The sequence below is a fragment of the Bos taurus genome, chromosome 10 (assembly GCF_002263795.3).
Source record: "Bos taurus isolate L1 Dominette 01449 registration number 42190680 breed Hereford chromosome 10, ARS-UCD2.0, whole genome shotgun sequence".
Taxonomy (NCBI): Eukaryota; Metazoa; Chordata; class Mammalia; order Artiodactyla; family Bovidae; genus Bos; species Bos taurus.
In genome coordinates, this window is record NC_037337.1 from 29,789,696 (window position 1) to 29,814,110 (window position 24,415).

Genomic DNA, 24,415 nt, shown 5'->3' on the forward strand with positions numbered 1-24,415 from the left:
GGAATGTTTTGAAATAATGATGGACTGGTTTTAAGGTATTTGTTCCAGATAAGATGGATCATTTTAAAAAAAAGAAATGAACCTTTGCATCCCAGCAGACAAAGTTTTCCTAGATAGCACTAGAGTGATTATCAGAATACTTCATCATAGATATTCAAAATAAACTCTATTAAAAACTTTTGAAAAATAACTATGTCAATGGGAAGAGCCTGCATTTAGGCCCTCGTGTCCTGTGATCAGCCTCATGATCCCAGGAGGGAATCCCTGGAGGTGATTCTGAGGTTGCAGCTGATGCTGAACTTGACAGAATTCCCTGCCATCATGCTTTCATCTGCAGTACAATCTGATAGTCTCCCAGAGTCATCTAGGATTTCAGCAATCTAGGTGGCAATATTGTAAGAGAAAATGTCAAGTAACTAATTTCGAAGGACCTCTTTTGCCTTTTCTGTTCAGGGCTGTTGTGCTTCTGGATTACTTCATATGTTCATAGTAAACATTCTGGGATGCTGGTTTTGGAAACACCAAGTTCTTGAATACAGATTTCCCGACATAAAGGCATCCTTTCTAACCGTACTCTTCCAAAATACCTTCCTTTGTGCTTCTGTAAATTCCTCCAAGGGTATACCTTTCTCTGTTTTTTTGAACCATTTATGGTGATGTGTTTATGGTGAATATCTGGTGCTTTAATATATTCTCTTGAACAATGGCACGCCAGTAATGGCCGTGACCGACAGACAAAAGTGATCATGACTCAGCTCTAGCTTGGGAGAAATGAAGCCTTTTCTTCTACCCAATGCATTTCTGCCACTGTACAAACATATCAAAACTTAGGGAAATGCCCCTTGTCTGGGTTAACTGCCTTTTGTGACAGATTTGTTACAGGTAATTGTAGTTTCCATGTCACCAAATGAAAACTATCTGATCTGAGGGCTCTTGATTACCAAAAAACAACATATGGTAAATTCTGGATATCCTGTCTGTAGTAAATCATATTTAAAATGATTTCACATGATTTAGTAAAATATTAATGCGAAGGGTAGGTGAACAAAAGTGAAGAGAGGTTTGATCCTCCCCAACCTGGCTTCTCATGCTGTGTGGTGGTTCAAGACCTCGGAATTTTTGCAACATCTATTTTAAGCTTTTGGACTATGAATCTGAAGAGGATCTGGGCTCTTAATTTGCTAGGACTAGTCCTTACATTGCTTTTGCCTCTCTTTTTGAGAGACCAAAAAGCAGAGTTTTTCACCTGTGCAAAGTCGGAAGTTTTGCTGCGTTTCTTTAAAAAAATTAAAAAAGGTTGAAGGTGATGCATTTCCCTGTTCCTGAAGAAAGGTATAGAATGAGTAATTATTTTTGTTTTTTGGTTTTGCTTCTTGCCCTGTAATTTGGATAAATAGTGATGGGTAAGGATTCCACACTTAATGCAGAGCACAGAGCATGGGTTCAGCAGATCTGTGTTCTTGAGGAAGTCTGACTGCCGCCTTCTCTTCACAGCAAGTGAGAAGCAGATGGCAGTCGTGTGTAAGGAGTCTCCAAAGGAGTATCTGCAGCCGTTCAAGGACAGCCTTGAAGAGTTCTTCCAGAAAGGTAGGAGATGTGGCATTCTGAAACGTCCTCCTGTCCCCCGTCTTCTCGGAGCCCCAGCACTCTGCACATCCTGCCTGAGCCCCGGCAGCGCCAAGGATCCCATAGACCATCTTCCCATGGTGGATCTGTGCGCAGTGTAGATGAAGTTGTCCTGTAACCTTTATATCACCTTTCAAATGTGCTGTAATAGTTTAAATCCTTTAACATTACTCCTGTCTCTATAAACTTCGCGAGGGAAAGCTTTCTCTTTGTCTCTTGATGGTTCCCCCGAGGATTCTCCATACCTGTGAACTGACAAGTGACGGCCATGCAAGGCTTATGCAGTCGTGTAGGCGGGTGGTGATTATCTTTCTGGTTTTATGAGCGTAGCAACTTGGAAACTGGTATTGTATTTTCCATTCCTTTTCAGAAAGGAAAATTGGGGCCAGGTGAATGTCACATATCCAATCACTTGGCACCCATCGGCCCTCAGGGGTTAGCAGATGGAAGTGATATACATGAGACCCAGTACTGACTTAAAAATCGTACCGAATTATGTTCCTTCCTCCATGGTTTTGGCAGGACTGGGGAACTTTTGTTGAGCCCTGCTAGTGAGTATGAAAGTTTAATGCCTTTTGGATATTTCCTATTCTGGTTTCTCAAATCCAACTTATTATGTGAAACAAAAATAAGTGTGGGGTGCAATTTTCAGTTGTAAAAGAAATAACTCGTGGGGAATGTAATGTACAGGATGGTGACTGTAGTTAATAATACTGTACTGTGTATTTGAAAGTTGCTAAGAGAGTAGATCTTAAAGCGTTCTCATCGCACACACAAAATTTGTAGCTCTACATGGACTGATGTTAACTAGACTTACTGTGATGATCATTTCACTATTTATGTGTGTGTGTGTGTATGTGTGTGTGTAATCATTATGTTGTACACCTGAAGCTAATGTTTTACATCAATTATATCTAAATAAACAAAAAAAAAGTGTGCGGTAGTAAGAGGGGGCTTTTGTCTTTGCTCAAAAGCCAGGGGAAATGCATGTAGGAACCTTTAGTGGTTTATTAGCATGCTATTTCTATTTATTAATAAGGCCACATGATACCAAACTATCAACAAAAGACCTTTAAGCAGAGTAAATCCATAAAGTATGGCCAAACCACCTTGGGAACTGGCAGGGAAATTCTCAGTCCATGAGTCAGAGAAACTTCATTCCAACTGGCCCCTTGGTACAGAGTTCATTGCTCCCTCCTCCTGGATGAGGTCTCATTTGTGTTGAAGCAGAAGTCAGAGTTCTCTCTTGGCCACAGCTGAACCTCAAATATGTTGGGAGTCCTGGCACCAGGCCACGGTATCATTTTGAGAACAGACAGTAATACCAACATTTATGAGTTATATGGCTAAAATTAGATTTTATATGTGATTTATAAAGTAGATGCATTGCTTTTTTTTAATTTTTTTTTAATTGAAGTATAATTTCTTTACAGAATTTTGTTTTCTGTCAAACCTCAACATGAATCAGACATAGGTATACATATATCCTCTCCCTTTTGAACCTCCCTCTCATCTCCCGCCCCATCTCAGTCCTCTAGATTGATACAGAGCCCATGCTTGAATTTCCTGAGCCATACAGCAAATTCCGGTTGGCTATCTATTTTACATATGGTCATGTAAGTTTCCATGTTACTCTTTCCATACATCTCACCCTCTCCTCCCCTCTTGCCATGTCCATAAGACTATTCTCTATGTCTGTTTTTCCACTGTTGCCCTGTAAATAAATTCTTTAGTACCATTTTTCTAGATTCTGTATATATGTGTTAGAATACAATATTTATCTTTCTCTTTCTGACTCACTTCACTCTGTATAATAGGTTTTCAAATGTGTTCCTTTTTATGGCTCAGTAGTATTCCATTGTGTATATGTACCACCACTTCTTTATCCATTCATCTGTTGATGGACATCTAGGTTGCTTCCATGCTCTAGCTATGGTAAATAGTGCTGCAAAGAACAATGGGACACATGTGTCTCTTTCAATTTTGGTTTCCTCAGGGTATATGCCTAGGAGTGGGATTGCTGGGTCATATGGTGGCTTTATTCCTAGTTTTTTAAGGAATCTCTACCATCTTCCATAGTGGGTGTATCCATTTGCATTCCCCACCAACAGTGCAAGAGCATTCCCTTTTCTTCACACCCTGTCCAGCTTTTATTGTTTGTAGACTTTTTCATGATGGCTATTCTGACCTGTGTAAGGTCATATCTAATTGTGGTTTTGATTTGCATTTCTCTAATAATGAGTGATGTTGAGCATCTTTTCATGTGTTTGTTAGCCATCTGTATGTCTTCTTTGGAGAAATGTCTGTTTAGGTCTTTTTTCCCACTTTTTGATTGGGTTGTTTGTTTTTCTGGCATTGAGTTATATGAGCTGCTTGTATATTTTGGAAATTAATCCTTTGTTAGTTGTTTCATTTGCTATGATACATTGCTTTATGTTTATTTCATGTATAGCCTAAATGGCCTAAAGAAGAGCACACAATGTTTCCTTTTGCTGACCTCAAATTAATAATTTCTACTTTTGACATATGTATAGGAAACTTGAAATGAGGTCATGTGTGCTTAAATTTCATTCCTTTTTCCCCCATTTCTGGATTTTTTTAAATTCTTTTATTGAAGTCTAGATGATTTACAGTATTGTGTTAGTTTCAGGTGGAATGTATGTATGTATGTGTGTGTGTATATATATATATATAAATATTTATATTCTTTTTCAGATTCTTTTCCCTTATAGTCTAATATAAAAGATTCAGTAAGGTTTCCTGTGCTATGTAGTAGGTCCTTATTATCTATTTTGTATATAGTAGACATGGAAGAGCCTGGTACGCTGCAGTCCATGGGGTCACTGAGAATCGGACACAACTGAGTGACTTCACTTTCACTTTTCACTTTCATGCATTGGAGAAAGAAATGGCAACCCGCTCCAGTGTTCTTGCCTGGAGAATCCCAGGGATGGGGGAGCCTGGTGGGCTGCCATCTGTGGGGTCGCACAGACTCGGAGACGACTGAAGCAACTTAGCAGCAGCAGCAGAGTGTATATGTTAAGCCCAAACTACTAATTTATCCCTCTCTCTGCCCTTCCTTTTTCCTTTGGTAACCATAACTTTATTTTCTTTGTCTGTGAATCTCTTTCTGTTTTGGAAATATGTTCATTTGTATCATTTTTTTAGATTCCACATATAAGTGATAACATTTGATATTTGTCTTAACCTGTCTTATTTCACTTAGTATAATAATCTCCAAGTCCATCCATGTTGCTGCAGATGGGATTTTTCACTTTTTTATAGCTGAGTAATATTCCATGGTGTGTATATGGATGTGTATATATGTGTATATGTAAGCTTCCTGAGTAGCTCAGTTGGTAAAGAATCTGCCTGCAATGTGGGAGACCTGGGTGGTTGGGAAGATCCCCTGGAGGAGGGCATGGCAGGCAACCCACTCAAGTATTCTTGCCTGGAAAATCACTGAGGACAGAGGAGCCTGGCAGGCTACAGTCCATGGGGTCGCAAAGAGCTGGACATGACTGAGTGACTAAGCACAGTATACACACACACACACACACACACACACTCACCACATCTTTATTCTTTTGTCTGTCAGTGGACATTAAGGTTGCTTCCATGTCTTGGCTGTCCATTTCTATTTTTAATTGCTGTTCTTTTATATCTAAAAAATTCTGCAGTGAGGATGCCTGGATATTATCAGTCTGTATGCTATAATGGCCTTATGATGTTTTCAAATTAGCTAGCATTTAAACAGAGAAGGCAATGGCACCCCACTCCAGTACTCTTGCCTGGCAAATCCCATCAATGGAGGAGCCTGGTAGGCTGCAGTCCATGGGGTCACTAAGAGTCGGACACGACTGAGCGACTTCACTTTGACTTTTCACTCTCATGCACTGGAGAAGGAAATGGCAACCTGCTCCAGTGTTCTTGCCTGGAGAATCCCAGGAATGGGGGAGCCTGGAGGGCTGCCGTCTGTGGGGTCGCACAGAGTTGGACACGACTGAAGCAACTTAGCAGCAGCAGCAGCAGCAGCATTTTAAAACACTTACATTGTGAATTTTATTCCTTTTGTTGGAAAAATATAAATATGAATAGATTTAGAACATTGAAAATCTTCTTCAATGCCTTGGAAAGGATTTGCAAATCACTCTTGGGAATTCTGTCCTAATTTCTTCTCTACAAGGTTTCTTAAGAAACTATGATCTGTTCTGAGAGTAGGAATGGAGCTGAGGCAAACTGAACCTTGTGTCAAGAAAGCAAGGATGTGGCCAGAGTAAGCTGTCCTAAGAAAGCCCTAGAGCAGCGGTTCTCAACCCTGACTGCATACTAGGATTGCCTGGGGGAGATTTTTAAAATTTCAACACCCAAGCCAAATTCCAGACCTACTTCCAGGATCTCTGGGGGCGAGACCAGGCGTCAGCACTCTTTTTTTTTAACTCCCCACGTAATCCCAGTGTGCAGCCCAGGTTGAGAACCGCTGTTTTCAACCTTGGTTTACCTTTTAATGCGTCTTCAAAAATATTTCTTCAGAGCCCACTATGTGTTAGGCATTGTGACAGAAGCTGACAACCCTAAGATGAACCATAGACCCCTTGTCCCTCTCCCAGGGATCAACTCACTGGGGAAAGGTCTATAATTGAATAAAGAAGTCACCTCTTCTTTATCCAGCAGAATGAAGGGCAGTTGGGAAGGACATAGGAATAACCTCAAATTATGGTTAAAACAAAGTCAGCCAAAATGAGACACGAAAAGAATTTGAAGGAAAATTACTATTCTAAAAAGAATTTTAAAATATAAAAATAAACCTTAAACATTCCCAATATCATGTGGTGAAATAGAGCCTCTGTTGAAATACCTGTTACTGTTGACTCATTACTTAACTGAGTTGGTCAAAAAAGCAGTCTAGATTTGTGTTGCCCAGGATGGTAGGCGCTGGCCACGTGCAGCTGCTGAGCAATTGAAATGTGGCTGATCCAAACTTAGATGTGCCATAGGAATCAATCATACATCAGATTTTGAAGACACTCCCCCAAAATATTTCTTCTTTTTTATATTGGTTTCATGGTAAATAGCATTTTTTTCCTATGTTGGGTTAAACTAATAAAATATATTATTAATCTTAATTGACTTGTTTTTGTTTTAAAGCATGGATACTAGACCATTTAAAATTATGTCTGTGGCTTGCTTTGCACTCAGTTGGACAAGCTGTCTAGAAGCATGATCCCTTGGCCTTTCCCACCATATTCCTTCATTCTCTTCTCCACGTAATTGTTTTACCCTCTGAGCTTATTGAATCTGGGTTATTGGGACCCAGTATCACAAACTTGCCTCTCCCCACTCATTCTCTGGATCTGGCTGTTTGGCTCTCAGATGTGAGTGCTTAACTGAAGGAGGTGATAGCTTGCTGCTTCATCAGGCTGCCTGTCTGTGGTTCAGGGGGTGGGTCCTTGCTATATTGCAGTATATACGAATGAAATAGCTCTTGGCTACTGTAGAGTTCCACATAGCAGTCCCTTTCTTCTGGAGATGGTTCATTGATTCACAGAAAATGTGGGATTTCCTGTCTACTATAAATATGCATTATCCACCCTGGATAATCATGTTTTTATGGCAGTTATCACAAGTTTAGGTGTCATCTACTATGCTACTCAATATAAGTAGCAACATTATTCCAAGTGCTACTCAGTTCAGTCACTCAGTCGTGTCCAACTCTTTGCCGACCCATGGACAACAACACACCAGGCTTCCCTTTCCATCACCAACTCCCAGAGCTTACTCAAACTCATGTCCATTAAGTCAGTGATGCCAATCCAACAATCTCATCCTCTGTCATCCCCTTCTCCTGCCTTCAATCTTTCTCAGCATCAGGATATTTTCATTGAGTCAGTTCTTCACATCAGGTGGCCAAAGAAACAAAAATTGCTGCCAATTAAGCCAGGACTTGTCATAGATTCCAAGATGTACCCCAGTATCAAAGATGCTGAAATATGAAAATTCCATCAATTTTGAAATTGATGTAATATGGTACTATAGTTCAGTTAAGTCGCTCAGTCGTGTCCAACTCCTTGAAACCCCATGAACCGCAGCACACCAGGCCTCTCTGTCCATCACCAACTCCCACAATCTACCCGAACCCATGTCCATTGAGTCAGTGGTGGCATCCAACCATCTCATTCTCTGTCATCCCCTTCTCCTCCTGCCCTCAATCTTTCCCAGCATCAGGGTCCTTTGAAATGAATCAGCTCTTTGCATCAGGTGGTTAAAGTATTGGAGTTTCAGCTTCAACATCAGTCCCTCCAATGAACACCCAAGACTGATCTCCTTTAGGATGGACTGGTTGGATCTCCTTGCAGTCCAAGGGACTTTCAAGAGTCTTCTCCAACACCACAGTTCAAAAGCATCAATTCTTCGGTGCTCAGCCTTCTTCACAGTCCAACTCTCACATCCATACATGACCACTGGAAAAACCATAGCCTTGATTATACAGACTTTTGTTGACAAAGTAATGTCTCTGCTTTTTAATATGCTATGTAGGTTGGTCATAACTTTGCTTCCAAAGAGTAAGGGTCTTTTAATTTCATGGCTGCAGTCACCATCTGCAGTGATTTTGGAGCCCAGAAAAATAAAGTCTGACATTGTTTCCACTGTTTCCCCATCTATTTCCCACGAAGTAATGGGACTGGATGCCATGATCTTAGTTTTCTGAATGTTGAGCTTTAAGCCAACTTTTTGACTCTCCTCTTTCACTTTCATCAAGAGGCTCTTTAGTTCTTCTTCACTTTCTGCCATAAGGGTGGTGTCATCTGCATATCTGAGGTTATTGATATTTCTCCCGGCAGTCTTGATTCCAGCTTGTGCTTCTTCTAGCCCAATGTTTCTCATGATGTACTCTGCATGTAAGTTAAATAAGCAGGGTGACAATATACAGCCTTGATGTACTCCTTTTCCTATTTGGAACCAGTCTGTTGTTCCATGTCCAGTTCTAACTCTTGCTTCCTGACCTGCATACAGATTTCTCAAGAGGCAGGTCAGGTGGTCTGGTATTCCCATCTCTTTCAGAATTTCCCACAGTTTATTGTGATCCACACAGTCAAAGGCTTTGGCATAGTCAATAAAGCAGAAACAGATGTTTTTTTGGAACTCTCTTGCTTTTTCCATGATCCAGCAGATGTTGGCAATTTGATCTCTGGTTCCTCTGCCTTTTCTAAAACCAGCCTGAACATCTGGAAGTTCACGGTTCACATATTGCTGAAGCCTGGCTTGGAGAATTTTGAGCATGACTTTACTAGAGTGTTCACAGGACTTCTGTGGTGGTCCAGTGGTAAAGTCTCCACTCTTCCAATGTAGGGGGCATGGGTTCAATCCCTGGGCAGGGAAGTTCTGCATGCTTCGTGGTGCGGCCCAAACAAACAAATAAGACAGGGGTTGACAACCTTTATGTGCTTCCCTGGTGGCTCAGACGGTAAAGCATCTGCCTGCAGTGTGGGAGACCCGGGTTCGATCCCTAGGTTGGGAAGATGCCCTGCAGAAGGAAATGGCAACCCACTCCAGTACTCTTGCCTGGAAAATTCCATGGACTAAGGAGCCTGGTAAGCTACAGTCCATGGGGTTACAAAGAGTCGGACACGACTGAGCCACTTCACTTTCACTTTCACTTTTCTAGCGTGTGCTGCTGCTGCTGCTGCTAAGTCACTTCAGTCGTGTCCGACTCTGTGCGACCCCAGAGATGGCAGCCCACCAGACCCCCCCGTCCCTGGGATTCTCCAGGCAAGAACACTGGAGTGGGTTGCCATTTCCTTCTCCAATGCATGAAAGTGAAAAGTGAAAGCGAAGTCGCTCAGTCGTGTCCGACTCTTAGCATGTGAGATGAATGCAATTGTGCAGTAGTTTGAGCATTCTTTGGCATTTCCTTTCTTTGGGATTGGAATGAAAACTGACCTTTTCCAGTCCTGTGGCCACTGCTGAGTTTTCCAAATTTGCTGACATATTGAGTGTAGCACTTTTACAGCATTATCTTTTAGGATTTGAAATAGCTCCACTGGAATTCCATCACCTCCACTAGCTTTGTTCGTAGTGATGCGTCCACAGGCCCACTTGACTTCACATTCCAGGATGTCTGGCTTTAGGTGAGTGATCACACCATCTTGATTATCTGGATTGTGAAGATCTTTTTTGTACAGTTCTTCCGTGTATTCTTGCCACGTCGTCTTAATATCTTCTGCTTCTGTTAGGTACCATAGTTAGGCATATCAGATCAGAGAGAAGGAATGATTAATGTTCCAGGTAAGTGAGGGGAGACTGAGCGAAGGAGATATTTTTGTTGAGATTTGAAAACAAAACCAAACAAAGATAACAGTGATGACAGTGACAGCAATGACAGTGATAGCTAATATTTGGTGATTGCTTCTATAGGCTAGGCACTGTGGGGAGTAGATCATTTTACTTAGTCTTCATGACAACCCTCTGAAGTAAACACTATTATCACCCTGTTGTACAGATGAGGAAATTAAAGATTAGAAATTCTCTGCAGACAAATTATGAAGGGTGTTCCAGGCAAAGGAAAACACTGCAAATCTCAGGATGAAAGACATGCTGTTTGGGCAGTGGCAGAAGACTTGGTGTGATTGTATCACAGGGCATATGGCAAAAACTCAAGACCCCAAAGGAGAGGAGAATCTCAGGGACTTGCTTAAAAATATGAACTTTGTCTTATGGGCAAGTGAGAGCCCTTTGAAAAATTATGTGTGTGGGAGTGACATGTTCTGTTGGGCTTGTTTGTTGTGATGTTGGTGTGTTGGAATCATTTTGCTTTTTGTTGTTAAGAAATGCATTATAGAGAATTCCCTGGTGGTCCATATGAGCTGCAGTTCGTTTCTTTTTGCCCTCATGATGGTTTAATTTTCTTTTGTAAATCATATCCTGTTGCCACACTCAAGTGGAGATGATGTGCTTGTCCTTCTTTCTTTTATCATCCTTCCCTTCTCCAAATGCCCTTAAATAGTGTTGTTTGACAAAGCGTGTGCTTAACTAATCTCGCTTTCCACCCAGAATCGAAAGTACTTTTAATGGCACCCCTTTTCAGAGTTGCATCCTCCACAATCTGAGCCCTTTCCCTGACTTCGCTTTGCTTTTCCACAGTAGGCTCTTATTGGTTCCAGTTTACAGCTCCGTTCAGAGTGACCTTGTGCAGGCGTTATTTGAGCTCATGTTTTCCCACCCGCAGATCAAACATGGTCATAATGATATGGCCTTCAAAAATGTGATGCTTGTATTAAAAGTCCCCATAAACGTGGCAGGGATCCTGTAATTGAAAGAAGGCGCAGAACAACTGATTAGATCTCAGGTATAGATCTTTAGGGTGGTCTTTTCATGCTGTTAAATTGGTCATTTGTATTTATAGCTTTGGCAGGGAGGGCTGGAATCTAACCTGGTGCTAATACCAACACTCTCCCACACTTGGCCTTATCTCATTCTCCATTAGTTTTACTTGGCATCCATGAGTGGAATCTTAAAGTGAATCTGAATGAACTGTGCTAGTCTTAATTTATCCAACTATCTTCTGAGGTTCTTTGACCATCTGAGATTAAAGATACACTTAATGTCAAGAAACTGTGTTCTAATAAAAACTAAGTAGATAAGTTTACCAAGTTAAAAAAAAAATAACAATAATTCTGATTTTAAGCATTGAAAGCAAAAAGGTTTATCTATTAAGTTGCAGACACAGTGATAGCTGGAACTATGTCTGTCTGGTTCTGTTCATTTTCTTGTCTCAATATAATATAGGCTTAGCCTGGCCGATAATAGGTGTTAATAATTATTTTTTTAATTAATGAACAAAGAAACCTGTGTCTTGTAAAGTGCCTGCAGACTTTTTTCCCCCTACATGGGTTTCCTGTTTAAGTCCTTTTAGTGTTGGTAAATTGTGCCAGGATCTGGTAAGATGCGTTTTTGTTCTACATCACACACCTGTGGTTAGGTCTCCTGGATATCAAAGCATCTTTCTATGTTGCAGATATCCATTTTTTTCATAAATACTTAGAGTAGATTGATAAAGGCTGAAATTGAACCTCTGGAAACTGTGGAATAAGAGCAGGTTATTAGGTAATCTCTTCACTTCAGCCCCCAGAATATAGAAAGAAAACCATCTGAGCCACTATATTCAGACTTCAAGGTTACAGAGATCAGGACAGGTCACTGATCTGGACTGTCAGACCTGTGAAAGGATATAATTCTTATATTCTTTACAGAACTCCCAGAAGGAAGGACTGTGGCAGGGGAAACACATACTCTACATGGGCCAAAATGAGTTCTTGTATACATCACTACTCAAAAAAGCACCCGTGGGGGTGACTCCAGAGAACATTAGATAGCCAAGAATTAAGACAGTCTTGTGATTTCCAGGTCACTGAAGTAACAGAGCAGTAATCCTTGGAAGGTGGAGAAAACCTTATCAGAGGTTTATCAAGTAGACTCTTATCTGACAGGATTAATTTGAATCCATTTTTTTTTCCAGAAATTTCTGTCAAGAGCATGTATTTTCCTCATGCCCCAACAGCTTCTGTATTTCTTCTTCTCCCTCCTCTCTGTCGTCTCCCTACCCACTCTCTGCCTCTTCTTCCTCCTCTCTCCTCCCTTCCACTCAACCCCCTTTAAATATTTAATTTACTCAAGTATTTACTCAAATATTTCCTCAATATTTCCTCAATATTTCATTTTCTTTTTTGGCTAAGCATCCAATAAATTCTCTTTTCAGTAACTTTTTTTCCCCTTTCTCTCCAATGAAAAGTTTTGCAAAAAAAAAAAAAAAGTCTAAATTCTTTTTACTGATATAAATACCTGAAAAATATTGCCCCCCCAAGAAAAAGAAAACTGATAGTTTAAAACTTCTAAATGAAACAGCACATCTTATGACCAAATGAAATTTATTCCCAGAATGTAAAGATGAGACTATATGGGGAAGTCTCATCTTGCTAATATAGTGAGTTAATACAATTCATCAATTAATAGCTCTAACAAGAAAACTCATGTGGTTAGCTCTTTGTTGTTGTTGTTGTTCAGTCAGTAAGTCTTGTCTGACTCTTTGTGAATGCATGAACTGCAGCACACTCGGCTTCCCTGTCCTTCACCATCTCCCAGAGTTTGCTCAAACTCATGTCCATTGAGTCGGTGATGCCATCCAACCGTCTCATCCTCTGTCTCCCCCTTCTCCTGACCTCAATCTTTCCCAACATTAGAGTCTTTTCCAATGAATTGGCTTTTTGCATCAGGTGGCCAAAGTATCGGAGCTTCAGCTTCAGCATCAGTCCTTCCAGTGAATATTCAGGATTATCTCTTTTAGGTGATAAAAAAATGCAGGTGACAGAACTCAACATCCATTCTTCATTTAAAAGCTCAATAATAATTAACTAGCACATACTTTCTTAATATAATAAAAATAAATCCATCATAACCCCAAATTTGCAACTCTTAGCATAGGTGAGAGCTCAATCTACCTTCTATATAAGAGCTTCTAGACATTGAAGAAAAATAACCAGCACCCATTAAAAAGAAAGACAAATAATATGAACAGAAACTGCTTTTTTTAACATATGAAAAATAACACTTTCAAAAGGAGAGGAATGCAAAATTAATTACCTTGAAATTCCATTTTTTCACATTCAAGACTGGCAAAATTATAAAAATTCAATAACAGACTCTTGGCAGTACAGTAGGATAGGTAAGCTTCACTCTTTCTTGTTAAAATCTTCACATTGTACATCTATTCTTTCCCTAATCCAGCTAACATTTCTACTACCGGTGCTTTGACCTCATTTTCTGGTAAATTATTTATTTCTATTTCACTGTTTTGTTTTACAGGGGTTTCTTTCTTGCTCTTTCCTTTGAGAGCCATTCCTCTGCGTTTTCATTTTACTTTCTCTGCCTCTGTGTATTTAGGTGAAACCGTTACACACATCTTATGTGGGAGCATCCCTATACAGACTGCATGTGTCCGATGCCTTCAGTGGGAGAGTTGGATTTGACACGGACACAAGTTCGTCTTTCCTTGGGGGGTGCTGTTAGCTCTTACCTTGGTAGAGGGTGTGGCTGGAGATGGAGGGGCTAGAGCTGGAACCAGGTATGGGGCAGGACACCCCTCTGCTCAGTGACCCTCACTGTCCTTTTAGGGACAGGGTTGGATCCCACGCTGCTGGAGCAGAAGTCCTGAGGTTCAGGCTCACACTGTCTCTGTCCCTTTTAAGTGTGTCCCATCCCTGCATGGAGACCCTTGCCTCAGAGAGGGGCAGTGCTGAAGCAAGGGGGGCTCGTGCAGGCTCTAAGCCCATGTCAGCTGCAGAGGTCCAAGCTGTTTCTGATGCTGTGCTGGTGTTGTTTTTTAGTTGCTAAGTCGTGTCCAACTCTTTTGTGACCCCATGAAGTGTAGACCACCAGGTCTCTGTCTCAGGCAAGAATATTGAAGTGGGTGGCCATTTCCTTTTCCAGGGGATCCTCCCAACCCAGGGATCAAACTCATATCTCTTGCTTTGGCAGGATTCTTTACCACTGCACCACCTGGGAATCCCTGTTCTTGTGTAGATGCCCTGAATTGTTTCCCTCCCTCCACTTGACACAGTCTTGGGTCCAAGTCCCCTTTTCCCTCACAGCCAGTCACTGACCTTAGTCTCTGGCACCCTGTCGTGGAGCCACAGTGCCCGGAGACTGGAGCCCACAGCAGATTCTCAGTGTGTGTTGTCGGGGAGTGAGCTGTGGTAGAGTGTCCGCCGTCAAAGATACGGACTGCTGCTGATTCACTGCTCAAGTAGGCACCAACAGTGGGCTCTGCCCTGGGACCAGGTTGCCTCTGCATCTCACAGTTGAGTATTCCCAGTTGTGGCTGCCCCAGATCCATTGCCAAGCTCCTGTTATCCCAGAAGTCCTCCAGTGAGCCCAAGGGACTCCTCTCCCCTAGTAGGACCCTAGGAGTGGGGCATCCAGTCTGTGGCTTGACCCATTCCCTTTCAGGGTGGGTGTCCACCTGTGAAACCTCCCACTTCCCTCTGCATCCCCTAGGTACAGGTTCCCTACCCAGTCACTTTTCTTTACTTCCTACCCAACTACATGTGTACCTTTCTTTCAGCCTTCGTTGTTTGCACGTAGTCCTTCTCCCAGTTTCCAGTTAGTTTTCAGTAAGAATTGCTCCACAGGTATATGTATTTTTGACATGTTCTTATCAGGAGATGAATTCCATGTCCTTTCACTCCACCATCTTGATTGATCTCCAGAATGCATCATGACTTCCAACAGTTAAAACAGTGCTTCATTTAATGCAGCAGTCTTTTGAGGCTGATTTTATTATCCCTAACTTTCCAGGTAAGGAGACTGAGCCTGAGAATTTCAGGAACTTACTCAAGGTCAGTGTGATCTTAATCCCAGTATTGGTATTGTGCCATTGTAATAACTTGGAAAATAATTTCTTTTTTCTATGTTCCAAGACCCTGGTAGCTAACCAGAAATAAGCATTTTCTCTTACCATCTAAATGAGAAAAACATGAAAATAGCAGACTTGTCCACCATAGTTTAATGCCAGCAACTCCCATTCCTGGAGTCCTAATAGAGACTCCATTCTAGGCGCCAACCCCCTCTCCCCCACCTCCCACCCCAACCAGCAATAACAACAGAAGTTTCATTTGTACTTAGGAAAGAATTGCAATGACAAGTAGTTCAGTATTTTATGGAATCAGTATTGAACTCTACATTCTTGCATAATAGTGTTTTCATGATAAATTGCTTTGTGTAATTGTTGGCTCAGCCACCACTTCCTCTTTGGATTCTTGACAACTATCATTGAGGTTTTCATCAGTGATTGATTGCAATTGCTATCAGATGACTTCTCTTTGAATTACTTAGTTATTGTCTTCATGTTGGAAGAACCTAACACCTATACTGCCTTCTGGGAGTTATTGTCCAGAATACATACTATATAATATGTGATTTTGCAGATAATGTACAACTCTGGAATGATCTCTTCATTCTTCCAAATAATTGTTGTTTTTGTTCAGTTACGAAGTCGTGTCCAACTCCTTGCAACCCCATGAACTGCAGCATGCCCGGCTTCCCTGTCCTGGAGCCTGCTCAAACTCATATCCATTGAGTCAGTGGTGCCATCCAACAATTTCATCCTCTGTTGTCCCCTTCTCCACCTGCCTACAGGTCTATTTCTTCTGTTGAGTTCATTTTGCTTGAGAAGAATTGTGGCAGCCAATAGGAACCCAGGACTGAATGATATAATGTAGGTGGAGAGCTAAGCACAGAGCCTGGCACTATATATATGTCAGCTACTGCTATATTCTCAGGCATTTTATCACAATCTGATCAAAAGGTTTAGAGGCTGGAACTCAGAGAATCAATCACGGAAGTGTTACTTCTTAATGATTCGAATAACTGCAGTTCCAAAATCAAATGGCAAATAATAAATAAGTATAGTAAAAGGTCTTACATACCAGAGGGAAAATCATGTTCAACTTGTCATCTTTTCTAAAAGTAAGTCAAAAGCAATGAAAATAAACTGAATTTCCCTAGGACATGAAGCTTTATTTGTTATAATTTGTTGTTCAGTCAGTAAGTTATGTCCAACTCTTTGCGACCCCATGCACTGCAGCACACCAGGCTTCCCTGTCCGTCACTGTCTCTCAGAGTGTCCTCAAACTCATGTGCTTTGAGTCGGTGATGCCATCCATCTCATCCTCTGTCTCCCCTTCTCCTACCTTCAGTAGGTCCCAGCATGAGTCTTTTCCAGTTTGTTGGTTTTTTGCATTAGGTGGCCAAAGTATTGAAGCTTCAGCTTTAACATCAGTCCTTCCAGTGAATATTCAGGGTTGATTTCCATTAAGAATAATTTGTAGATCACTATATATGTGGCATCTGGTCCCATCACTTCATGGGAAATAGATGGGGAAACAGTGGAAACAGTGTCAGACTTTATTTTTCTGGGCTCCAAAATCACTGCAGATGGTGATTGCAGCCATGAAATTAAAAGACACTTACTCCTTGGAAGGAAAGTTATGACCAACCTAGATAGCATCTTCAAAAGCAGAGACATTACTTTGCCAACAAAGATCCGTCTAGTCAAGGCTATGGTTTTTCCAGTAGTCATGTATGGATGTGAGATTTGGACTGTGAAGAAAGCTGAGTGCCGACGAATTGATGCTTTTGAACTGTGGTGTTGGAGAAGACTCTTGAGAGTTCCTTGGACTGCAAGGGGATTCAACCAGTCCATTCTAAAGGAGATCAGTCCTGGGTGTTCATTGGAAGGAATGATGCTAAAGCTGAAACTCCAGTACTTTGGCCACCTCATGCGAAGAGTTGACTCATTGGAAAAGACTCTGATGCTGGGAGGGATTGGGGGCAAGAGGAGAAGGGGACGACAGAGGATGAGATGGCTGGATGGCATCACCGACTCGATGGATGTGAGTTTGAGTGAACTCCGGGAGTTGGTGATGGACTGGGAGGCCTGGCGTGCTGCAATTCATGGGGTTGCAAAGAATTGGACACGACTGAGCTACTGAACTGAACTGATATATGTGATTAGAGGAAAAATAAGGTACCAGATATGCCTGAGCCTTTCTACAGTAGTGTATTTTTACTATAATATTAAAATATTTCATTTTAAATTATAATTGTAATGTCTATAGTTATTCTTTAATTATAGAAAATGTTTCCATAATTCTATTAAACATGACTTGCCTTGTGGATCTAACTTCATGGCTACTCAAGTCAACAATATCACCACCTAGTGGCCATCAAGTTGAACTGCAAACACATCATCCCTGGGACTCACAAAGAGTCTGATTGCCTTGTTCCACTGGCTAAAAGTGATTGAAAATGACACTGAGTACCACTAGAGTAAATGATTTTAACTATCCTTGAACACTGTTAATTACCGGAACATTCAAACTCTGCTTTCTAGCAGATGGGAGAAAGATGAGACTTTGAAAGGTTGCAAGCTGAAGCTAGAGAATGTGATCATTTAATTCCTTGATCCTTTTATTAAGCTTTTGAATTGAGAACTGTATCTACCCTTCTCCACCAGGTTTTATATTCAAGTTTTGATTTCTATTAGTTTTCTTCTGCAAATAAAAAAAGTGTGTATTTGAGTAGATCATAACTGTTTTCAATAGGGATAAACAATGGTTTTTCCACTATAGAAAATATGCAGTGTTAGTTTATGTCCTTTAATAAAATTAGCAAAAGCTAAGTGCTTAGCTTCTTGAAGTGCTGATCCATGATAGCACATCCTCACACCATCTCAGAGTCTGGCACCAGGACCTTTTTTTAACTTACCACTTCCCCTCTCTCCCTATCATCTACGAACGTGTTGACATTCAAATTATTCATTGAAATGAACAAACCATCTGCCTACTGAGATCATCACTCCATCCCAGTTCCTTGCTGAAATAAATGAAATGTAGGATGAGTAATTGTAATATAATTCTAAGGGAGTGTAATATATTCAAATAGATTGAATGCGGAAATCCACTAAAAATATATTTGAAATTGCTATTCTTCCCAGGAGGGCACTATTCTTTCCTCAGTATCTTCCCTTTGGTTTCATGATTCTAGGATTAAGCCTAATTGCTAACATAATATATGTGCGTGATCATCTGCTTTCTTAAACTTAAGCTTCCTCTGGCATTGGTTTCCAGTTTGTAGTCATGGCTGTGGCATTAACAGTAATTGGTCTGAGCTTCATGTGGTGAAATAGGTTCCAGCATGTTGACAGCAATTAATGAAGCTAGTTGGTCCTGGGTAAGATTCAAGGGATGGGTTTTGCATCTCTTTCAAATTGTTTTCTTATTGTTTCTGTTGTAGTCTCCTGGGAGACTGTAGTGAAAAGAGGGCTGGCTTTAGAATTACACAAACCTGAGTTCAAATCCTTTCCCTTTCTGACCTTGAAAGTTATTGTATCCAAACAAGGCTGAGTTGTCTCATCTCAAAGATAGAGGTAGTAACATCAACACCGTAAGGTTTTTGTAATGATCAAATCAGCTTACATGTGTCAGCCACCTAGTACAGTATCTCAGCAAGTAATATGCATAAATATTTGCCCTCTGCCTTCCCTTAACCCTCCCATTATGTTCCCTTGTGTGTCCCTTGTGTTTTGTTGTGACTTATATTTCTTAAAGAGAGTCAGATTGTGTTCCATCTACAATACTTTGTTGATAACAGGTCTTTTTTTTTTTCTTTTGCCATCCTACCATCCTAGTATAGATATAGCTGTTCAAATTGTTCTTTCAATAGTAAGGTCTTACTACGTTCTAGGCACTGTGCTACTTGTTAATGATGAGCAAGATGAACACAGTCTTTGCTTCTGGAATATATGTCTGCACGTGGAGATTATAGCTTACTGGCATTAAGAATCCACATGCTATATTCTGGCTATCTGTAATAGATAAACTCAAAACTGAGTAGGTTTATTACCATCTGTCCCTGTTCTGTGGGTTGACTTGACTCATCCGGGTGGTTCTTACTCTGAGTTTTCCATGAGGTTGAAGTCAGAAAGTAGCTGGATTTGGAATCATCTGATTACTTCTTCATACACATGTCTGGATCCTGGGCTGGGATGGACAGCACAGGTGGGAGGTACTGAACATCTCCTAGTCCATGCAGTCTCCCCGCTTGTCCTGGGCTTCCTCACAGCACAGGGTCTTGCGGGTGGTTAGATTTGTTACATAGTGGCTGACTCTTTCCAGAAACAAATGTTCCCCCTCAAAGCAGAAACAACTAATCCTCTTAAAGGCTAGGGATAAGACATCTTGTCACTTGATCAAAGAAGTCACAAGCCAGATCATTTTCAACAGAGCAGAGCAATAGACCCCGCCTCTCGGTGGAGAACAGTGCATACGTATGAGGAAGGAAAGAACTGATGGTGGCTCTCCTGGAGGCAAGTGACCACAGAGTGTGACTGATTGTTCTCCAGTTTTATGTCCCTTGTTGTCTAGACTCTTAACTAGTAGCTTCTGGCTTTTACTTAACTGAGTCCACCAAGATTTGTGAAGCTGACTGCTAGTGCTTGCCCTGGGAACAGGAATCAGTATTGCCTTTAGGGGTCAGACAGTTGGCAAAATAGAAATATGTTTCCTCTGGTCCTTTATAAATCCTTCAGGACGATGGTATTTCCAGGGAATAAGATTTCATCACTCTCCTCAGTCTCCTGAAGAAACATCCTTATTTCTCTGTGTTACTACAAGGGAAGAAATAGCCTCAAAAATAGTAGCCACATGAATCCACCTTACCAAGTGATTCACATGTTCTAGCACTGGTTTCAGCGCATGAGAACCATCACCATCAGGATGTATTTCCTGGGTTTCAGTATCAATTCCCATTGGTATAGTTTCTACTCAACATTGTTTATGGTGTTTTCCTTGGAATTGGAGCCTTAAAGCATCAGTCTTCTGAGAACTCAACACCTCATGCTATTGATGCTGTGAAGATTGTCCTCCTTCCTTGCCCCAGGGACAAATGACCTGTAACCTACTCTCCTAGGCCTCTTTCCTACAACCTTATCATCTTTTCATTTTAAATATGGTTCAGTGCACTAAAACAGAAACCAAGAAGTCAAATTCCCCAGCATAGACATGAGAGAGGAAAGAAAGTTGAAGCTGCCATATTCTTGTCAGTGTAATTGCCTCTTGATTTAAGGTCTAAATTTAACTGTTACAACTTTTAAAGAATAAATTATCAGAAAATTGACCAAATTGGGAACTTGGGTATTTCCTTTCCTGAACGCTTGTCTTCTTTATTTTCCTGGGCTCCAGAATCGCTGCAGATGGTGACTGCAGCCATGAAATTAAAAGATGCTTGCTCCTTGGAAGTAAAGCTATGACCAACCTAGACAGCATATTAAAAAGTAGAGACATTACTTTGCCAGCAAAGGTCCATCTAGTCAAAGCTATGGTTTTTCCAGTAGTCATGTATGGATGTGAGAATGGACCATAAAGAAAGCTGAGCACCAAAGAATTGATGCTTTTGAACTGTGGTATTAGAGAAGACTCTTGAGAGTCCCTTGGACTGCAAGGAGACGAAATCAGTCCTGAATATCCATTGGAAGGACTGATGCTGAAGCTGAAACTCCAGTACTTTGGCCACCTGATGCAAAGAACTGACTCATTGGAAAAGACCCTGGTGCTGGGAAAGATTGAAGGCAAGAGGAGAAGGGGATGACAGAGGATGAGATAGTTAGATGGCATCGCCGACTCAATGGACATGAGTTTGAGCAAGCTCCAGGAGTTGGTGATGAACAGGGAAGCCTGACGTGCTGCAGTTCATGGGGTAGCAGTCAGACACAACTAAGCTGAACTGAACTTTTGTCTTTAATAAAATCGTCCACTCTGAAAGCCCAGTGATAGGTTCTGTATGCCTTTCTCTAGTAAGTTATGTTTTGCTCTCTGGTCCCTCAGTGGCCAGGTTAATGATGCTGTCTCTGACAGAAGATTGAGTGATCCACCACTGCCAGAAAAGCATCTGCTGGAATATTTTAATCTGATATGAATCCATAGAGTTTCGATTTTTCCCTAAGAAGGTAAACAACCTTTTAAAGACAGACCTAGGAAGACTTTTCCTAGCTACAGCAGGTAATTGTGGTCACGTGGGATCAGGATTTATCCTTTGTACTCAGTGAGTTCTTTCTGTGCTTATCAGGGTTCTCGTCATTTACTATCTTAACTATGAACTACTGAATAACAGACAAAGTACGTATGACCATTTGTGCTCTGCCTAGATATGCTTAGAAATGCTTTCTAGATTCCATAAATATGCATTAATATGTGATATTTGTCTTTCTCTGACTTACTTAGTATAAATGGCTCTAGGTTGTCTGTGACAACCTAGAGAGGTGGGATGTGGAGGGAGGTTTAAGAGGGAGAGGACATGTCTACCTATGGCTGATTCATGTTGGTGTGTGACAGAAACCATCACAATATTGTAAAGTAATCATCCTCCAATTAAAAATAAAAGACTGTAAATTAAAAAATAAATAAAAATGCTTTCCGCTCAAGATGGGATGCGATATATAGGTTTAAGAGCCACTTCTAAAAATCACACTGAAAATATTTTTGCTATTGCTATTTTATCTGCCAGTTTTCTGTTCCCGAAACTATAGATGAGAAACCAAAAATCTGAAATTTATGCTCAAGTTTATGAGTTTTGATTACATGTTCCAGGTGGATTGATTTGCAACACCACCTGTCTTAACTTAATGACATTGTTCCCCTGGATGTATATAACCTCTTCTCCCAGGACACACGAGGTATACTCTGGGATTAGAATGCCACATAATGTGCATGTTTGTATTTCTCATAAGAATTAAGTGGACAGCATCCAAGAGGCATCTAAGGAGGAACAAGCTAGAAAAGTAGCCTAGATTGTTTCCCACAAACTGTGATAATCCAAACTCAAGCAAGATCAATGAGCTGCCGGGAAACAGGAAACAAACATTCCAAGCAGAAATATCTCAAGTAATAGCCAAAGGGATAAAGAAAACCACTGGCTGGATAAACTGTGATAAATGGCGGTGGTTTGTTTGTTTTTAAATTTTGTTCCTATGTGTAAGTCCCTCTTTGAGCAACAGTTTCTGTGTAATACAAGCCCTTTGTGCTGTGCGACACTCCTGTCTGTGTGTGTCTTCCAAAGATGGGGAGGGTGGAGTGAGGAGTCATCTTTTCTTCTTTAAACAGCTATTTCTCACACTGTTTAGAACTTAACCAGTTCTAAACTGGTTATTCTCTAAACAGAATGTGTCCGTTCTCTTTCCAGTACTCCAGTTGTACAAGTTGCTGTCCACTTACTGCTCTATATATGGGGAGTGCAAACCCCCTGACACAAGTCCTCCTCGTGTTTGCACCATTTTTATACATCCCACCTCCCTCTTGGGTTGTTGTCCTCGTCATCCCAAGGATTGCTGTGCTCCCCACATCTGCCTCTCCCCAAAAGCAGCCATCTTTGCCTCGGTACTGAATGAAGTAACCAAGCCTCTGGGATTCCTGTAACTTGCCTGCATGTTGATCCCACGTGATCTAAAATGCCTTTCACCTGGCTATTATACTTTAGAAGGGAAATGGTTTTAATCATTTACAGGTAATTATCTGCAGAGATGAGAGGCTCATGCCATGCTGTTAACTCCTTAGTAGAATCTTTAAGGTGATGGTACCAAATGCTCCCACCTTTCTACTGGTGATCTGGGGACAAGAGAGCTACCGCTAGCTAGATTTTCAGATAGTCCCATGGTTCCTCCTGAGGATATGTTAATCCTGAAAGTGACCTACTTGTCGACCCTCTCCAGAAAAGAGGTATCGCCTATTCTTGCTTTTTTCTGCCCCTCTCCTTCGCTGCCACAGCTGTTCCAGGGACAGGGCATCCCTGAGCCACAGAGCTGGGACACAGCAGGGACACACAGAAGGTGAGTATCACGCTAAGCAGGGACCCTAAGTTTCACCCACAAATCTCAGGCTGTTTTTCACCAGCGTCCCGGTCTCCCGCGATCTGTTTTGGATGACAGGACTGCGGTTCTCCTCCCTTGGGTGTTTGTTCAACGTGAGTCTGTCAAGTTTCTAAATTGTGTTGCCCTGATTGTTCAGAGGGCAAAATCTGAAAGTTGGTTGACTTACCAATGTAGTTTTTCCCCATGTTACACATACAGTTCTCCATGTACCTATAGAAAGTTCCCAATAATTAGAGGTAACATTTTTTACTGTTGCTGCCCGCTTCATGGCTGTATCACTGCACGTTAAAACAATACCTAGGGCTGCACAGTAGAGAGAATTCTTTTTTATGCTCATTCTCATTTTGAGGAGGAACAGGTTCTCAAGAGAATCCTCTCAGTTCTGTTTCTGGGACTCTGATAGGCACCAGGCATTACTGATTTCCATAGTCAGCCCAAGTCTGAGTCTCTTGATGGAGACCTTCTGATGGAGGCAAAGAGAAAAATACATAAACCACACTAAGAGTTGCTCATCACCTTTCACCACCATGGCGTTTCCCAATTAATAGCTCTTCACATACGATGTGTTCTGCTGTGGAATCCAGGGGGCTTCCAGTCCTTGACCTCACGTAAGTCACTGTCTAGATTAGGAGACAACGAAGACACTGAAATAGTGAGCGCTTGTCCAGTGTGGCCAATGCTAAGTGTCCAGTAAAATCTGAGAGGGGCCAGAAGTTCACTGGAACAGACTCTTCTTAGCTGCAGAAGCCTTGGAACTTTGCTTAACAGTTGACTATCTCCAGTTGATTCTTACGTATGAATATCTCCACATCTCCCAACCCCAGGGAGTGGTGACCTGGGGGGAATAGGATGTAGAAAGAGGTGTTTGGGATGAACAAATATCCACTAGTATATATGAAATAGATAACCAACAGGGACCTACTGTATAGCACAGGGAACTATACTCCATACTTTGTAATAACCTATCAGGGAAAAGAATCTGAAAAAGAATACACACACGTGTGTGTGTGTGACACTTTGCTGTGTACCTGAAACTAACACAATATTGTATATTGACTATACTTCAATTTGAAAAAATAAAAAGAAAGTGACAGTCCTGACACTACTCAGGGAAAGCCGGCTACTCGAGCTGGGCTTGCTGGTCCCTGGCTTTGATCTGGAGTCGTGTTCCCATGAGATTTCTGCCCGCTCCTCCTCTGTCACATATGACAGGCTCCCCCCAGTTTGGTCCCATTTCAAGGGAAATGAGCTGTTTGTCCAGTCACCATCTCCAGGCTGTGTAAACAAGCAGATGGGCAATTAGTGGCTCTGTGA

The 24,415-nt window shown here is 41.4% G+C and overlaps 1 protein-coding gene across 8 annotated transcripts in view; it reads left to right on the plus strand.

Annotated features, from left to right (window-relative positions):
* FMN1 (formin 1) overlaps positions 1–24,415 on the plus strand; it is a 503,899-nt gene that overhangs the window by 395,637 nt on the left and 83,847 nt on the right. For all 8 annotated transcript variants that reach the window (XR_009496164.1, XM_059890798.1, XM_059890801.1 and 5 more), the window contains one exon: positions 1,495–1,587. Coding sequence is in view for 7 of the 8 variants with exons in the window: in XM_059890798.1 (XP_059746781.1) it covers positions 1,495–1,587 (93 nt within the window). In the remaining variant the exon portion in view is untranslated. The remainder of the gene's footprint in view (positions 1–1,494; positions 1,588–24,415) is intronic.